This window comes from Melopsittacus undulatus, chromosome 2, assembly GCF_012275295.1.
Source record: "Melopsittacus undulatus isolate bMelUnd1 chromosome 2, bMelUnd1.mat.Z, whole genome shotgun sequence".
Lineage (NCBI taxonomy): Eukaryota > Metazoa > Chordata > Aves > Psittaciformes > Psittaculidae > Melopsittacus > Melopsittacus undulatus.
Window position 1 is genome coordinate 61505836 of NC_047528.1, and position 18462 is coordinate 61524297.

General features: G+C 41.6%; 1 protein-coding gene across 7 annotated transcripts in view; it reads right to left on the minus strand.

Moving 5' to 3' along the window:
- The window catches only part of LIMS1 (LIM zinc finger domain containing 1), an 82251-nt gene that overhangs the window by 2621 nt on the left and 61168 nt on the right, over window positions 1-18462 (minus strand). For 6 of the 7 annotated variants that reach the window (XM_031051061.2, XM_034074498.1, XM_031051062.2 and 3 more), the window contains exons 2-8: window positions 15417-15576; window positions 8685-8751; window positions 6538-6658; window positions 5670-5819; window positions 4475-4625; window positions 3574-3666; window positions 1967-2015 (exon numbers count right to left, since the gene is read on the minus strand). In XM_031051061.2, coding sequence (XP_030906921.1) covers window positions 1967-2015; window positions 3574-3666; window positions 4475-4625; window positions 5670-5819; window positions 6538-6658; window positions 8685-8751; window positions 15417-15572 — 787 coding nt within the window. In that variant the 5' untranslated portion in view covers window positions 15573-15576. Of the gene's footprint in view, window positions 1-1966; window positions 2016-3573; window positions 3667-4474; window positions 4626-5669; window positions 5820-6537; window positions 6659-8684; window positions 8752-13799; window positions 14112-15416; window positions 15577-18462 lie in introns of those variants that run through there. The other variant, XM_031051065.2, reaches the window with a different exon arrangement.

Sequence of the window (18462 nt, forward strand, 5' to 3'; positions counted from 1 at the left end):
GTAGTGTAGCAGGACTGTGAGCACTGATAAAACAGAGACAAGACCAGTTCAACCTCCTTTTGCCTCCTGTTTCTTTCCCCCACCTCATCTGATAGCATACTGATTCAGACAACTGTTCTATGAGGCTGTGTTTTCAACTTCATCAGGGAACTTTTTCAGCTGAAGATCAATCCAGCAAAACTGAGTTCCTGTTTTCATTTGGTTTCATCTCTCAGGTCCAGTTCAGACTGCAGTGCCATCAACAGTAGCACTTGCACAGCCCAAGGACAGTGTTGGTGAATCAGCACTACCAAGGTGAAAATATCTATGGACTCACGGAGTAAGTTACTGGATAGAGACAAACTTGGACATATTTTTATTCTTTGCTTTGGAGAGAAAGTAAGTATTTTCTCTTTGTTCTGTATCTCAATCCATTTTCTGTTCTCCCTGTTTCTCAATATACCTTCTCAGTTTTCCCTGCCAAAATGTGTTTTGCTTCTTAATCCACGTTAGAGGATGCAGGACAATGGTCTTCTCATAAAATACAGTATTTTGTCAACAACAAACAGAACCAGAATATTATCATGCAAAGCTTTTTCCCTGCACTATGGGGCAAACACGTCCACAGATGCAGTTATTCCACTGCTTGCCAAAATAGTACTAGTCAGATGAAAGTCTTTGCTCCCAAGCAACAGTCGTAGAAACTCAAAAACTGCTGCCACAGATGTCTGTTTCACCAGTCAGAGAGAGAATAATGCTGGATATTCATAGTCTGTGACAGCAGTGCCAAATTTGTGTGCATAAATGAAAGAAGAAATATAATTGAAGACATACACTGAAATTCAAGAAACTACTGCATTACACTATATTCTGTTCATTTCCACAGAGACCAAAACATACAACATGGGTGTCAGATAATAGGGTAAAAGGTTAGAATTATGCAGAGATGTAGTTATGGGACAAACTGGATTTAGTCATTCACCTCAAGTTCCAGTTTCACTCATTTTTGCAGGATTTTATTGAAGAAGAGGACACCGTTTCCTCTAAAGTGTTTTGGATTGTTCTGCAGGTCCAGTTCAGAAAATGTGGGGAAAGCACACCTCTGGAATGTAGGTCTCACCCTATAGTTACATGACTATAAACTAGTTTATGCCTCTTTTTACATGCTGGAGGTTTCCTCCTACTTTGCTAATGGCTTTGGCTTAGGCTAACATTATAGTATTTACTTCAGGCAGGGGTAAACAGGCACATAATGTTGCATTATTTCCGGTAGAATAATTTGCTTTTGGCATTTTATCATACCTGGTTGTCCCAAAAACCCCACAAAACCACACCTCCCTTCAAAAAACAAACAACAAACAAACAATAAACCCCCCTAAAAAACTTAAATCACTTGCTTCCAGTTCTGCCACTTCTACAGGACATATCTTTCCAAGAACGATTTTTACTGGGTTTGTGACATTATCATCAGGATAGATTTCAAAACATATGTGCCTGTGATACCAAACTGATGTAATGTGAACTAGGCACTTTTAAAAAATCCCTTAGAGTACCCACCCAAGTCTTTCAATATCTACATACTTTTTCATATTTGGTTCATGATTCCTAAACTTGCTTAAGGAGATGCCTGTGTGGTCATTCTCATCATTATATGTGTCCTATTTTGGAAGCTGGTGAGGCAGGAAGCTACTTTTGTGCGTCTCCCAGTATTCTTGGCCTTTGCATGTCATTAAAGGTTTTCCAGTTGACCAAGGTTCTCTTCAGACACTGAATGGTCTTCTACTGTCATTAAATGCTTGCTGTAAAGTCTTCTTACCACTTGATCTCTGGCTAATCAGCTCTAGCCTCATCTCTGATCAAGTGAATGGGTGGTATTATTTTAATAAGAACAATCAAGAATGCAACAGGGGGCTGTTTTCCGTGTACTTCCACTTTTAATGAGAACTTCTATCAGAAAGAAACATTAAGGAAACAGAAAAGTGCTTACCATCTCCTTCAATCACACGGTTGCAGTGGAAACAAACATCACCAAAGAGCTGAAGAGGAAAGATAAGTGACAAATGATTTTATCAAGAGGAATTTCTGAAACTAACAAAATACTTCAGCAGATGAACACAGTATTTCAGTAAAATAAAAAGAATGCTGGCAAGTCTGGTCTCGTTTTCCAAGTACATTTTGCATCATCTCATCACAAAAAGTCCTGACAATATTAAAGATGAAAGTATTTGTTTAATTCCAATCAATTTTGTTTTGTTTTAACATTACTCTAATCTCGATCATTTGAAATACAGCAGTTGGTGTCACACATAGTTAATAACCAGCCAGTTTAACATTTGGACTTAAATGCATAACTAGTACAACACATTACTGTTTCTGGCCAAAACTGTAAGAAAATGTTATTTTTATTAAAAAAGAGGAAAATTTAGGCCAAAAACTATTCATTCTATTTCAGGGCTTAACATTTGTCCCCAACAGTTAAGAAGTGCCCAAAGTGTCACGTATTTTCTTGTAACAGTAGAAGTTAACCTAGTAAAAGACATCCACTCTACATACAGCACTTGCCTGGGATGTGCAACTGCCCCATCATGGCTGCAACACTATTACTACTAATGTCACAGCATTTATTGTCTACAAGTATGCCAGCAACTTTTCAATCATCTGCCCTTCATCACTGGTAAATTAAGAATCCATCTGTAATTAGCAGGTGCCTTACAACTCCCAAATATAACCCTTACTCTTGTATTTATATAAATGAAGAGGTGGACATGACACAATGCTGACAGCTTCCAAATGAAAAAGGTCTATGCATCATGATGCAGGACTACACAATCAAGGGAGTTTGGAGAGAGATGATTAAGTTCTTCACTGTGAGGAGGGTAAGGCACTGGCACAGGTTGCCCAGAGAAGCTATGGCTGCCCCATCCCTGGCAGTGTTCAAGGCCAGGTTGGACGGGGCTTGGAGCAACCTGGCCTAGTGGAAGGTGTCCCTGCCTATGACAGGAGGTTGAAACTAGCTGGTCTTTAAGGTCCCTTCTAACCCAAAACATTCTGTGATTATATAATTTTATGCTATAGAACTCCTACATAAATGCAAGTGGTCACTAGGTGGTGTCAGCTAACAAATTTAGTCTTTGCAATCTTCGGCAATCTAATGAATGACCTGGGTTAAAACAGTCAGTCCCCTTAGTGCAGCAGCTGTAGGGAAAGCCACACTAGTCACTAGGGCCTTATCTTAAACCACAGCTACCGAGCGGCACATATACCTAATTTTCTTGGGAAGGACCATTACCTGCTATGATCTCCCAGACATATAAAGCTTGTAACTGCTCTACTTAACTACCAATAAGCTTGAAGAACAACTCAATATTGATTGTCCTGGCTAGCCATTGTGAAATACCTGCAACTTTCTTTCGCAATATCAATATACAGAGAAACCCGTATAAATTAACTGTAACGTAACATCTGCTAATTGGCATTACACCCACAGGTGCCTGTAAGAGGACAGAAGAATGTCCATGGGTTTCCATCTCTACCTGATAAAACCAATTCATGACTTTACTGACTAACACCAGTTTAAAAAATACTCAACCTTACCTGGTTGTAGTGGGTTTCACAATACGCCAAGCCTTTTCTCTCATAATGACGATGACCCAGGAACGGCTTTTCACATTTTGCACAAACAAAATGCTACAAAGAAAATTACACATAATTTTTTTATTATTATTTGGAAGTAATGATTTTTTTTTCTGGAAAGCAAACCAACCAAACCCAATGCTGAACATTACTAAAGTCTACTGAGCTAGCTGTCCCATTTTGAAAAGGAGAATTAAAACTTTCTCATTTCTACATTTAGACCACTAAAATAATGTTCCTTTTAATGTCTTCAAGATTTCAATCCAAATGTTATAAGAAGAAATAAATCAAACAAAGGGATTCCCATGTTACCAATGAACAGGATGAAGAGATATTAAACTGTAGATAATGTGCACATTATTACACTCTCCTGAAAACAACAAAAGGAATAAACTGTTTATCTTTTTGATTTCAATTGAAGATGTAGAACTACATCTTGTACACATGCCTGAAATATGAACACTCACATAAAGTGCTTTAGAGATATTTACAGGGCAGGTGACTATGGAAGACATGAGGGTATTATGATGATCAGTAATATTATGGTTGACACAGAATTTTACTGCATTTACACTCATACTACTTTACATTCTGAAAATTTCTTTTGTAAAGACCTCACAGTGCTCCCTTTGATAAATGATTTTAGTTTCACAGACAAAGCTGTCCATAACATAGGAAATAACTCCTATTTCACCACAGAAGACTGGCCACAAGAAGGCTGAAAACAGGATTAGGAGAAAGCATTTACTAATCATTGCTGCATACTTTGCTAATCCTTTCATTGAAGTTCATCAGCAAAATCACAGCTAAGTATGTTAACTTTTATGTTTGTAAAAGATAATATATATCATCTGGTATTTACCTCCACATGCCATTGTTTGCCCATGGCATTCACCACACGGCCCTCAATTGGTCTCCTACATGCCCCACAGATGGGGACGCCCATTTTGTCATGGCAGGGTAAGCAGTATAATTCTCCCTTCAACTCACGAGCATCAGCAGTAAGTTCCTTCCTGTTCAAAAGTTCATGAATTGAGAACATGAGTAACAGCACTGAACAAATGTCAACTTCTGAGAGTTTCTGAAAAGAAAAAAAACTTTTAAAATTTGTTTTAGAAACTGTATTTGTCCTACAGTAATGCAGCAGCATCAAATATAACAGTTCAACACAGTTCAAGACTGATCACAATGAACAGAATAGGCTGCAAAGTGAGAGGCACTAAGGCACTAAGTCTCTGGAAACCACAACTAAGCTACTGGCATTCTGCATTCTGGTTATGTGCCATAAATGTGTGTGCAAGCTGTAGACATGTTTGGTTTATATTCTGGCAATCTTATCACTGGTTTATTTTATATCTCATATACTCTACTTTTTATGAATTTGCATGGTTAGAATGTGCCCGTACTCACTAATGCTCTCAGCACTAGTTGGCACTGACACAACTGTACATGTCGTTATTCAAATCAGTCTTTGCTATGACAATGAAATAGCAACTCCCTTTGAAACCAAAAATAAACAACTAATAATCTATGCTATATCCTACAGTGCTCCATGGTCTATGCATCAGTGCAGTGTAGAAACACGCAGCTTCATGGACTATAGTTGCAGAAGCTGTTAAAATGAGATGGGAGAAAGTGTCTAAGAAAAATATAGGCTTTAAAAGGACAGAACAAAGTTTGTGTGCCATTCAGGTGACATGAAATAATATAGGCAAGATAGTAACTCAAGCAGCCAAAGAGGACCACTTTTCTTCTCACAGCAGAATAACAACCTGTAATTTTGCTACTGCAGAAACCATTATCTGTGTCCATACTTTATATTTTGTAAGGTACCACCCTGTTCTGCAGAGTCCAGTCTTTCTCTACTCCCTGACAGATTGTTTGAACTCAAGGTCCAACTCCACGATCGCAAAAGCAATAACATACATCTAGCTACACAGCACCCAAACCCCACCCCTCTTGCCAACTGCACAGGAGAGGTTTTCACTTTAAGATGTAAACTGATGACGCAAGTAAAGCCAGTATTTTCCCGTTTCCCTTTGCAGAACTCGAGTTACCCGCAGTTTGCACAGTTGAAATGATCAGGATGATAAGGATCATTTTTGAATATGAGAGGCTGTTCGTCAATAATGGCGTGACACTTCTGGCAAATGTACTTTCCCAGGCCTCTGGCTTTTTCCCTGTTATGGCAAGGACGGCAGAGATGTCTGAAACAGCATAAAAAAAGAGAGGTAAGTACTGGTACCAGCTACTACAGTGAAAACTATAAGCCAAAATTCTGTCAGAACCTCCTTTCAATCAGTCCTTTTTGGAGGGAAAATAGTCTTTAAAATGATTTGCTAGCTAGACTAATGAAGTTCAGAAGAGGCAGGGTGATCTTTTTATCTTCTATGACCATGGGAGCCTCGTTTGAGTTTAAGCTGTGTTGAAACAGTTTGCTATAAATTCTCTTATTATACATATGAAGCCAATGGCTGTAAAATCCACATGTCAAACATTCTTCTGATCACAGATGGTAAAAATATATCCTGGTCTGTGAAGGTTCCCAATGAACTTAAAGCAATTATTAATAAGTAGGTGCTAAACAAGACCAAAACTGGAAACCAAAGTTGGAAAAAGAAAGTAAACATTTCTATGAAAAAAATAAAGACAGTGCTTCTGTAACTGAATGTTTTCTCTCTTAGAGGCATAACAGTGGCCCCAAAACGTCACCGTGTTTGCCAAGAAATCTGGTGTTAATTTTTAAAGTGTGTATTCTAAAATAGGCATTCTTAGTTTTGTGGTGCACTCTTAGACTTTTCCCCACCAAAGATGCTTCAGTTTTTCCATCTCATCTGGAAAGCTTCAAGAACAAACACCTCTCAGTCCCCCCTCTTAGTCAATTTTGTTCACGATCAATTAACAGAAGGAAGGGTGAAGATCTACCTGCCAGCATTCTTGACAAATCCAATATCAGCCAATACTTGTTGGCAGATATCACAGCAGAAGCACTCTGGATGCCAGCTATTGTTCATAGCTTTAATAACACGACCAATAATGAACTCACCTGTAAGAAACACAACACCAGGATGCAAAATAACATACCAGACAAAGTTAAAGTCAACCCACAACAGAACTGCTAGAATGACAGCATTATACTCTTCCTCCCCCCCCGAATCTGGTGGGATACATTGCTTTCAGTATCACAGTTCAACTCTGGAATTTAGGTTTGTGTGGGTTTTCTTGCTACAGGTCAGAAGAAAACGTCATGCTGATGGAGGACCTTCTGTTCTTTACAGACAAGCCCTTCTAGATGCACACTCTACCTCCTCTCTGCAATCATCCTTTATCAGTCCCTTTCCTGTTTTTACTTCTCAAACTGTTCAGAAATATATGGGGTTCTTTATATAGTATGTCTTGTGTCCTAATCATCTTCCTCCTTCTTTTCTTCAGGAGGATGACACCTTTAACTTGTCATGTACATAGTACTGGTTTCTACTTTACTAGGACCAAGCCCTGAAGGGGTACTATGCTCAAAGCACAATAGAACTGAGCTTGAGTGGCTGTGGACAACCTGCAAAACACCTCACATGGAGTCAAAACGTAAAGCTGCAGTGAAGCTGCAGAACAGTCATTCCAACACATTCACCTTCTGACCTACCACAAGGAATCCTGTCCTGCAAGGCATTAAAAAACTAGCATGAAAACCACTGTTTTGCATGCAGTGTGACTGTACCATACAGGCAGTGGAGCTATGTCTACCATACACAATTCAGTCATTCTCTATGCAGACATTGTAGCCAAGGCCCCTGAGCAGTACAAAGGCTCTGCCTACAATGCATTGATAGATCAGCTTCCCAGTTCTGTGGGAGGCTGAGTCCTGGCTTTGGAGAATACAGCTCCAACAGCTGCCAAAGGGAGCTGTACCATCAGGCAGGTAACTGATGCAGACACAGCAGACAGATAATATCAAGCATGCGGCTCTGTGGCGTTCCTATGAAGTCATAGCTTTCCAAGAACAAACCCCCACAGACTCCATAAATGTCAGGAATGTTTGAGGCCTCACTGCTGACAACAGCCCAGCCAATTTTGGCTGTGCTTATGAAATCCAAGCAGTGGCAAAGCCCAGCTCTGCACAGGGTCTTGGTGATGTTTTAAGGAAGCCGGTGCTACAAGGAGCTAGGGCAGAAGAAGTGGGAGCTGTGCCAGCTGGGCCAGAGAAACTCTGGAGATAGGTTGTGTAGCTCCTCAGAAATCATCACTGACACATTTCTTCCTCTTCTCTTGCTTGCTCACATCTGCAGCTTTAAATTCAAAGGTCCATAACGTCTACTTCCCTCTCCTTTGATGTTCAAGCCCTCCCTCCACTCAGCCAAAGTCCTCACTGAGGTAACTGAAAGCTGTAGTGCCTTGTCAAGGTGCCACAGAAACACAAGAGCTTCCAGACCAGTGGAAACATAGTCAAGGAATGACGTCCCAGCCCTGCCCAAGAATGATGTGTCATGCACAGGGAGAGAAAACACTGTGCAAACAATTACAGTGCAGCAAACACATAAGCATTTACATCAACAGTGGCAAATAAAAAGCAGCTCTCAGTGATATGTAGGGTGGACATTAAATGCTGAAGCCTTAAAGGTAAATACAACAGGGGACCAGCTGATCATCATTTGATTGTAACAGTAGATGTTGAAGGCTGTCCCAGCTTCCATGGGGAGCTGGACAGCATCACTGGGTTATAATAGTCAAAGCAGATGAGTAAGACTTGTTGCAGGGTTTCAACTGCATGAGAAGGGCCAAATATGATCACATCCAGATGTATAGACATATATAATCAGAAGTTCATGAATAGTCTCTTCATTGGAATCAAATAAGCAAACTTTTTTGGGTTTGTTTTTTTTTTACATCATATTGTTTGATGACCTTTACAAGAAGCAGCTTCCCAAACTTTCTGAAGTCTAGTTCATTCTGGAAGTTCAGATGCTCAGCTGCATAGGGCCATCTCCAGAGAACACACACAAGGGTTGCACCTCCTCCCCCAGTGACGCTCCTATTTGTGATCAGTGCACAGTGTTTCACCTTGATGTAAGACTCACCACACTGATGGCAGCAAGGGGCAAAAAGCATTTGAAAATCATGTTCACAGTACTTCCTCCCTTCAAACTGCAAATGGAAAAAAAATCTGAGTGTTAGAGGAATGAAGAGCCTGCCTGTAACACAAATGCTATATGTAACACACCAGTTTGTTTGCAGATGCAACTGGGTAGTAAAACAGACACAAAAAAAAAGACTGTATGTTAGGCATTAAATAGATCCACCTTCATTCAGCTACTACAGTGCATGTAGTGTTAATAGCACACCATTCCTCTAATGCTGCTCATAGTACAAGGCATTCTCCATCACCCATTTACATCACAAGAGACATCTGAATTTTCACAGACTGCTGGGACTCTGATGCAACTGGGCAAAGTCTGGGCAGGAAGTAAGCTAATAAAAACCTCTCCTGGAGGGGAATCATTTTCCCTGAACCCATTTGATTTCTTCCCCACTCTACATTTCCTGCAAGAATGACCCAGCATACTGGAGGAAGTAAGTAGGAGGAGAGGAAGAACACCCAGGGACAGAAATCCTTGTGATCTGTGGAGCCAAAACATGAAGGGAAATAAGGTTTTTCCTTTGTGATGCTTATTTCATAGAATCACAGAATCATTTAGGTTGGAAAAGACCCTTAAAATTGAGTCCAAATTTTAAGGAACAAAGTTCACTGAATCTGTGAGATGGTATCAGGAACTGATCTTAAGGGAGTTGGATCTGAACTTTATCACAGCTTAGAGAAGTTCAGTTGCAGTTCAAGCTTGCATAGAAAAAAAAACCCAGATGGAGAAAAAAAGTCCTACAGCACTGCATTAGTAATTTAGCCAAAGAATATGTAAAAACATGCATGCAAGTATGCCCTGAAAGTAAGGGTAATGTTTAGATACCTTCAAGGCACATCATTTCTAGACACAAATGCCAAGTGGCATGTCAAAACCAGATAGGCAGTATTAGGTATGCTATAAAATGTTTGGATCTTAATGTCTTAGTTTAAAACTGTGGAAGAAGAGGGACAGCAGGAAATCCCACTCCTGTCTTTTTACTGGGCCTAAGACAAAACAGAGCGAATAGCATAAAATAGCAGCCACATATAAAGTTCTGGTGTATGGAGGGAAAATACAGCAATGTGCTTCAAGATTACCTGTTAATATTATGAAATTCCAAGGCTCAAATACAATATAAGCATAGTAATTACTCATGCAAGTGGCAGGATGAGTACATAATGAATACTCTTGAGATCAGAAACTTAATTCCTTTGCCTGACCTGAATTGCACATACTAAGAACAGAAAGACACGTGTCTGATACATACTCTTTCAGAAGTCTCTTCCAGCAATTTATCAAGTGTTGTTTTTTTTTCCAGTGTAATAGTCTAAAAAAGATGACTTTTTAAATTGGAGCTTTAAAAAAAATTAAAATTTGAGAGACAGAGGGTTCATATTTTCTCAAATAGTAACAGGAATTAATGGTTTGTTGAATTGTGCTTGCTTCCTGCCAGGTAAAATCCTTTTTAAACATAAACAAAATCCAAAAGCTTCCTGTTCTGTGTAAATAGGTGGTCCAAAGGGAGATGCTTACGTTTGCTTGGATTTCAGAGCCACCACATGTTGATCTGGGTAGACCAGACAGGTTTTCTTTCCCTCTGGTTTGTGTCAGGTAGGTTGGCTTCCGTTCAGCCTTGTTTATATTTTCAACCTTCTCAGTTCATCTGTGCTGCCTTTTGTGGATGACCCACAGCACATACTTTAACAGCAAGGTCATTTGACTGTGGTATGCTGGAGGTCCCTGAGTTAAATGGCTCTGCACTGGACATTTCACTGTGACATAGCCTCCAGCTGATCTCCACGTTTTTAGCTAACTCAGTGGAAAGACATGAATAAAAATGCTTTCTCTAAGGTAGCTTTTTGGTAAAGCCCATTTGAAGAAAACACTCAAGGTACAGCTGGAATAGAAACAAATCTGACAAGCACTGCAGCTGCAACTTCCTTTAATCTTCCTACAGGTTATTACAAACATCTTAGAAAAAGACCCAAACTGAAAGGCACTCCCTCTCATCTAGGAGACAAAAGTTACAGAATCACAGAAGCAGCTAGACTGAAAAAGACCTTTAAGATTACTAAGTGCAATCTCTACCCCAGCAATGCCAAGTCCACCCCTAAACCATGTTGCTGAGGGTCTCATCTACACAGTTTTTGAACATTACATCTACATGGTTTTTGGAGTGATTCCACCAGTTCCCTGGGCAGCCTGTTCCAATGCCTCACTACCCTTTCAGTGAAGAAATTTTTCCTAATATCCAGTCTAAACCTCTCCGGCACAGCTTGAGGCTATTACTTTAAGCTACAACAAACCTGTTGTGCTGTCACTTGTTACTTGGGAAAAGAGATCAGCTATTTCCTCTCTCCATATTCCTTTCATGTGCCATTCCATTTTTTAAAATTATTATTATTATTAACAATAGCAATAACAATAACAGTAACAATAATAGGTGATATAGACTCCCCAGTTATAGCTCTTGTGAGTGGTCCATGAGGATTTTGCTGTACTTCTTCTGTTGTGGAAGGCACCTCTCTAAACCCTTCCATCTCCCCCACCTCAGCACTGTGCAGAACAAGTTGGTTCTGAAAGCACCCAGCAAGAGTCTGTTAATGAATAGCTAGACCAGGAGTAAGACTCATCTCCCCTAACCTCTCCTGTCTGAGGATCAGGTGCCCATGCTCCCCAGTGCAAAACACAGGCAGTCTCTAGTAGGAAAGAGCTGATCTTGGATCTGAGTGTAACGTCGGCTGGAGGAAATGCTCACCGACTGATTACAGTGGGGCCAACCTGTCCCTCTGAGCACACTGCCACTGAAAGTCTCCATTTACCCAGCTGTTCTGTATTAGTATAGGGCTGTGCACTCCTATCTGTTGTAAGACTGCAACAACAGCTTTACAGAATCAACAGCTTCTAAGCAGCTGACCAGAACTGCTACCACTTCACATGTGACAGCAAAACATGGGGAGTTTAGAAACTCTGCTGGCATGTGCTTGTGCTAATTTCTGTTTAGGTTGAATGCATAAGAAAGCATGCTAAACTGACTATACTATGCAAACTGGAACACATATCCCAGCAGCTCCTAACCCCACAGTTCCCATGCAACATGAGGCACACAGCTCTCACTTACTCCCTTACATGACAAGGCCAGCACTGGCTGGACACAAACCTGTATTATCATTCCTACCACAGGTTCATTCCTACCACAGGTTCATGAGGACACCAGCAAAATTCCTGCTATGCTGTGCAAACCCCAAGCTGCTCATGGGCACTGCTCCATGTGCCTCTGCTTGCGCCTGGCAGCAGCTCAGCTCTGGTGCCAGACCAGGCGAGCTGTGCTGATCCCTGCAGGCAGCCCAGAGACATGTCCCAGTGGTGCAGGAGACGCACATTGATCTGACCAGTTCAGCCTCCACCCATGGAACCACAGCGTGAAAGCTTATCACAGCAGCACATGACAGCAAACGTGATAAGCAGCTTAATGACTAACTGGGGGAACGCTGCAAGGCTTGCAATAAGCAGGCAAAGAATATGGGACTTCCTGACTGATAAGAGCTGGAAATCATTTCCAAAGAACACCAGATTAGCCAAACCAGACGCAAAATAAACACAAACTCATGCTGGGCAACCAGCAATGCCTGCATTTACCCACAGAGAACCTACTCAGAAACATGTTACCTAGGCACAAACCCAAATGCATCCATCTTCTCAAAGAGCACATTATGCCAGACTGAGGAAGATATCCTTTCTGCCTCTCTTCTCAAGTACGTGTTCTTGACAGTGATACAGATCATCTCAAGTCTTCAGAGCACTATCAGCCGTTTCCTGAGGACTGGCCAACGTAAGCCCACCCTCTACCAGCTTAGGGCTGTCTCTCCCTCTCCCCCAAACCCAGTATGTTCTCATCTCTAGTACCCAGGTGCTGAATGACAGAAAAGAAAGCTGTGCCCTTGTCCATCATTCTCCCTAAGCAGCACCACCAGGAAACAAGTTGGGTTTCCACTGCAATCATCTCACCAGCCTCTCCCAGTGCTAAGTGAGAGTCTTTCTGGTAGCATGAGACATGTGGATACCCTAAAGGGTTTAGAGACAGAGGAGAAGGCCCTGCCAAGGATTTCCCAGCTGAAACAGCCCCAAAGTCATGAAGACTGGCACTGTATGGATAGCACTGACCTGTCCACTCTTTTGAAATGCCCTGGACAGGCCAGTAGAGATGGGGAAGGAAGGCTGAGTTAAGAACTGTAAGCCACCACCTGAAGATTGTCAGAGCGCTTAAACAGACCAGAAAAGTACCTCTCCTCAACAGCAACAGAGAGACTTGCTGATGCAGAGAAAAACTGCAAGATCTTGTGCTGGACACAGAAGGCCCAGAGGCAGACTAGAAGAGCTATAAGCATGAGGGTGATGTGAAGCTCAAGCCACACGCAAGTCTTTACATATTCCTTTAATCCTCATCAATTATTACCTCTGCCAGCTGTGGCAAAAAGTGTCTAATCCCAACTGAAACTTTCCACTTTCTATGTAACATTTATCAGGAACAAAATCTCTACCCAGCCTGAAAAAAGCCCTAGCAACATTAATCAAAACATGTTTAGTACATGGGGCTATTTTCATTCCCAGGACAATCTATCAACACTCATTTCTGGCTTACTGTCTTTAATAGGGAGCATCACTGCAATAGGAGAGTGCTCAAACCATCACGAATATGCAGCAAGGTAGCAGTAGGAAGCAAAATGCCTACTATATCTAAACACCATCAGATTACTTGCCCTTGCCAAAGAGTCTCAGGTATGGCCAGGCATAAGCAACAGGGAGGTTGTAATATTTCTGGGCTAGGTGGAAAGTTGAAGTCCTGGTCCATCCCTTAGGATATACAGGCTGCCTATAGCAGGACTTCTCAAACTTTTGTCTTTAACAAAGGACCATTCAGCTTTCTGAAAGAGGTCCCTAGAATGTCTCACTGTTTTTTTTGAGTCAGAAAAAGGATGAATACAGTACTCACGTAGCGAAAATACATTTTATTGACACAATTACAAATACTTTAGTTTTAGAACATTCATCTCACTTTACGTTTGCCTCAGGCCTTACAGATCAGGATGGACTCTTTACTATGCCTGCAAGCAGGCAGCAGCTCAGTATATAATTGTAATGCAACATGTAAGTATCTAGGGGGTGTTTTGTTTGAATTTAATTGCTCTTTTGTCACTTTTTGATGTCTTACAGAACACTAGTGTCTCCTTTACCACAATATGTGCAACACTATCCCTATAGCAGTGAAAAGACTTTTGGTCCTAAACCAGTGAGAGAAATCAAACCCCAGGAATCTCCTTTGCCACTCTCGTTTCCAAGCCACAATCCTCCATCAGCCTCTCTTCCTCACCATTTAATGCAGCTCTGTAAAATAAGAAATACTGCTGTGGAAGACAAACTGTTGTGCTTTTGCCACAAGGATAGTACACTGCATGTGAGGGCATAGCATTGTGCTTTTAACACACTGCTCACCTTTCTTTTCAGATCACAGCATGACATAAATCCTGTAACCACTTACTGTACATTGGACTACAAGCCACTTGAGTGGGACCTTACCTCTCAGACAGTAATTCCCTGTCTCACATCATCTACCCTTCCTTACACGAAACACTTCAGGTTTTATGAACCAGTCTATAGCTTTCACTGAAACCACTCTGTCCTTGAGACAGATGAGCCACATCCTGAATACCCACAACAGGGAAGGCAAAAGAAAATGACACTGATATCAAAATAGGCATCTGAGCTGAAGGCAATCTACCTGGGGCTGAGAAATATGAGTGAGAATGGGTTTTAACCCTTGAAAGTGTATAAGAAGTGCTAATTTTGAATGTCCCACTCTGATAAACCTAGAGTTGACCCTACAGAGTCCCCATTTGGTTTGGGCTCTCCGCACACCCTGATCACAGCTTGCTGACTTACAAGTCATCTTTAAGTGCACCTTTTCACGTGCCATGCTGGCCTCACTCAGCGATAAATCTCCTGTGGACTGCAGGATGCTGGGGTTTCCCTCTATGTGAGTGTCCTCCCATAAGAAGTATGCTTTCTCTGTAATTCTGGTATGAAATCCAGAGAAGGATTTTTTACAAGGGCATGTAGTGACAGGACAAGGGGGAATGGCTTTAAATTGAAAGAGGGCAGGTTTAGATTAGACATTGGGAAGAAATTCTTCCCTCTGAGGGTGCTGAGGTGCTGGCACAGGGTGCCCAGGGAAGCTGTGGCTGCACCATCCCTGGCAGTGTTCAAGGCCAGGTTGGATGGGGCTTGGAGCAACTTGGTCTAGTGGAAGATGCCCCTATCCATGGCAGGGGGTTGGAACTAGCTGAGCTCTAAGGTCCGTTCCAACCTGAACCATTCTGTGCTTCTGTGATGTATCAGATTCACACATTTTAGGGAAAAAATCTGTACTGACAAAGAAATGTCCAATGTTTTTTTGTTGTTTTTGTCCTAAGCTCTGATCAGATTAGGCTACACATTTTAAAAATGTTATATACACTGAAACCTTCCAAATTAGCAAAGAGATTCTTTTGTCCCTCTTCTGAGCATATCCTTCTGGAGTCTAGTTTTAGCCACTGGACCTTCTAAGCTATTGATCTACCCATAGCTACTTCTGCTATGGAATGAAGGCACAAGGCAAAGGCTGTGGGCAAGAAGGGCACTCTGCCTGCTTACCTCATAGAAGAGCCCTTCAGGAAACTGCTGGAAGCACTGGGCACAGACGAAGCACTGCTCGTGGTACAGCTCCCCGTTGCTGTTGACAATTTTCTCTGCAGGGGCAAAGCCACCCCGGCAGCGCTCACAGATGGCGTTTGCAAGTGCATTGGCCATGTTGCTGTCGTAAAGAAAAGAGAAGCAGAAAGAAAATGAGCCCAATTAGGCAGCACCACTGGTTGTGGGGCTCTTTTTTTTCCCCAAAGCCAACTGCATCAGCCTAACATTAGGCTGCTCAACTCAACAGAAGTTTTCAATGGACTTAATGATTTGGGGCATCCCCTCATAAATACAACTGATGTTTCCCCCTGCTCCCAAACTCTTTAGAAACAAAACCCCTACAACACACTCGAGTAACTGTAATGAACTCAAAAAATCAAACTGAAATGTCATACTACAGATGCATTTGCAGTTTTTTTTTAGAATGAGAAATGGCAGGCAATTCAAAGAAGTACTATTAAAAAATACATCAGAATTACAGAAAACAAGTGCAAATATTCACAATAATTGAGGACTGGCATTACACAGGAAAACATAAATGTCAATTCCAAAATAATTCCTTATTCTACAACAACACTGGTTTGAAAGCTCTAAATAAGCAATGTGAAAGAGTGTAAGGCATCTAACCCAGCAGATATTACTGAGAACCAGAGCAAGTAAACAATTATTCCCTATATAAGCTCTGCATAGCTTGAAGTCATTTTACAAATGTTGTTTGCAGTGATGGGATTTTTGGTTGGTTTGCTAGGGTTCATCTAAGGGAACTCAGCTCCCAGTGTGCTTGTCCAGGGCCAAGGTAGCGGGTGGCAATTCTCTGGCTGCCCCATGGTGACCCAAACACAGGCAAACACAAGGTGGCTAACCCATGCCAAGGATGCAAAAGAATACTCAAATAGCAACCTCAGTTGCTTACACAAGTATGTGACCATAAAAATGACAATGTGGCAACTGTAAAACAGAGAGGAATTAGCTACTTCATTAGGACTGTGTCCACATCTGCAAAAGAGAGTACAGCTGTTTTTCAGTAATTAAGGCCAGAAAAAGGCTCACCTCATTTTTCCTTTGCAATTGTTTTCTTACTCATATCTAGACTCTCAAAGCTATGCTTTCAGGATAAATTCTCTCCCCTAATACTATTTGACATCAGAGAGCAAATACAGGTAATGGTCTAGTTTCATTACAATCTGGTAACAGCTGGCAATCAAACATCTATCTGGAAGCTTATCTAAACAACTGAGATTATTTTAAACCCATGTGCACGCATGCACGCATTTTGATGCAGCTATCATGCTGTGCCTGTAAGTGCAGAGCCCTCAGTCCTCTGCACGATGCCAAGCTTTGCCTCCCAAGGGGATAAGAACCCTTGGTTCCCACCAGGTTCAATGGGAATTGAATTCATTCCTTGCACAGCATCCAAGGGAGCAAGCAAACACCTAGCACGTGGCTGAAAAAGGAATGTGCTTTATCTATTTCTTACACTGTCTCACAGAAGAGACCTATGCAAGGTCACATCTGACCAGTTATTATTAGGTGGCTTTTTCTTCCCCTCTCCTTTCTCTAGAGATATCTGCAGAAGAGAAAAACAGTAACTGCTATACAAATAGTCACTGCCCCCTTCATGAAGCAAGTGGGCAAATTTCACAAGGAGATCAAATGTATGTATCCCACACATAACAAACAAGCCTATGGACAAACTGCAGTGATTACATATATAAGCTATGGTTAACTATAAAGCTCACCAATATTCTCCTTAGATTATATATACTTTCCATGGTAAAAAACCTCAGTCACTTCACCCATCCTCTTTCTCCATCTAAATGGGGAATAATCAGAACAGAAATCGGGATCTTTCGTCATCACTTCAACAGTCCTCCAGCACTAGGGATGGTAAGTGCTGCCAGACAAAGTATAATACAAGCAAAAAGATGAAACATAGTTCAAGAATTAATGAAAACATAAAACTTTCCTCCTCAGTATGCAAAAGGACTTCACTTTGAAACACATCGTGTATGTAAAACCAGTGATGTTACGTAATACTTCTGCATTAGTGAAGCAATTTATCCATTTACCCAAAATAATAGGGAAAGGGCCTGAAGTCAGAGACACTATGTGACAAATTCCAACCCCATTTCAACTGCCGATAAAAACTTCTGCTGCAATTAATGATGGAGTTTAAAGCAACAGCACAAATTTTGTTGATGATTACAACTGGCAATGTATCAAGCAGAACAGTGGCAAAGGCTGCATTACAGAATGACTTGCACAGCCTGTCCCGGAGCTCAGATAATAAACTACGTATGTACAGTACACCAACAATGTCACTGCAGTTACACCGAGAAGCCAAACAGAATTAACTTACAATTTTGCATAAAAGTCACAAAACTCTTTGTAGAGTTTTATTTCACTGTGCCTACGTTGCAATTTTGACACTGGTTTCTCTTCATTCCCTGTAGAGTTGTGAGCATCAGGAGCGCCCTTGTGTGCAACCTCTTCATCCTCCGGGATGGGGAAAGGGCGAGGTCTGTGCTGGAGGTCCATCTCTCTCTAATTGCTTTCCCGGGTGTATATATTCTGTGCTTATACTGCAAGGAAGCTGTAGGCAAAGTCTGCAGAATAGTATGCCGGACTTCCCCTTGCTCTCAAAGAAGAGATTTACTTTCACAGCTCCGTGTCATGTAGCTGGAGCTGCTCAGCACCCTGCTCAAGCTTCAAGTTAAAAGTTCAGCGGCGGGGCGGTGAGCATGTCACACTGTGATTTACTGACGCTGCCTGCAAGCGGAGGAGCACATTCCCCTGCCAGGCCCTCATGCAAATTTGGATGCTGGAAAGGGGCTTTCACTGACGGCTGCTGACAGAAGCAGCCCAGGAGAGCTGTGGTGTGAGTAACTTACAGGAGCAAATTTGTTCACTACCAAACTTGTCTGCAACTACCTTATGCTGGGCAGGTGGGGTGGAAGCAAATTCCAACAGTATTTTATAGACTTTAATGTTCCACTTGCTTCTTCTA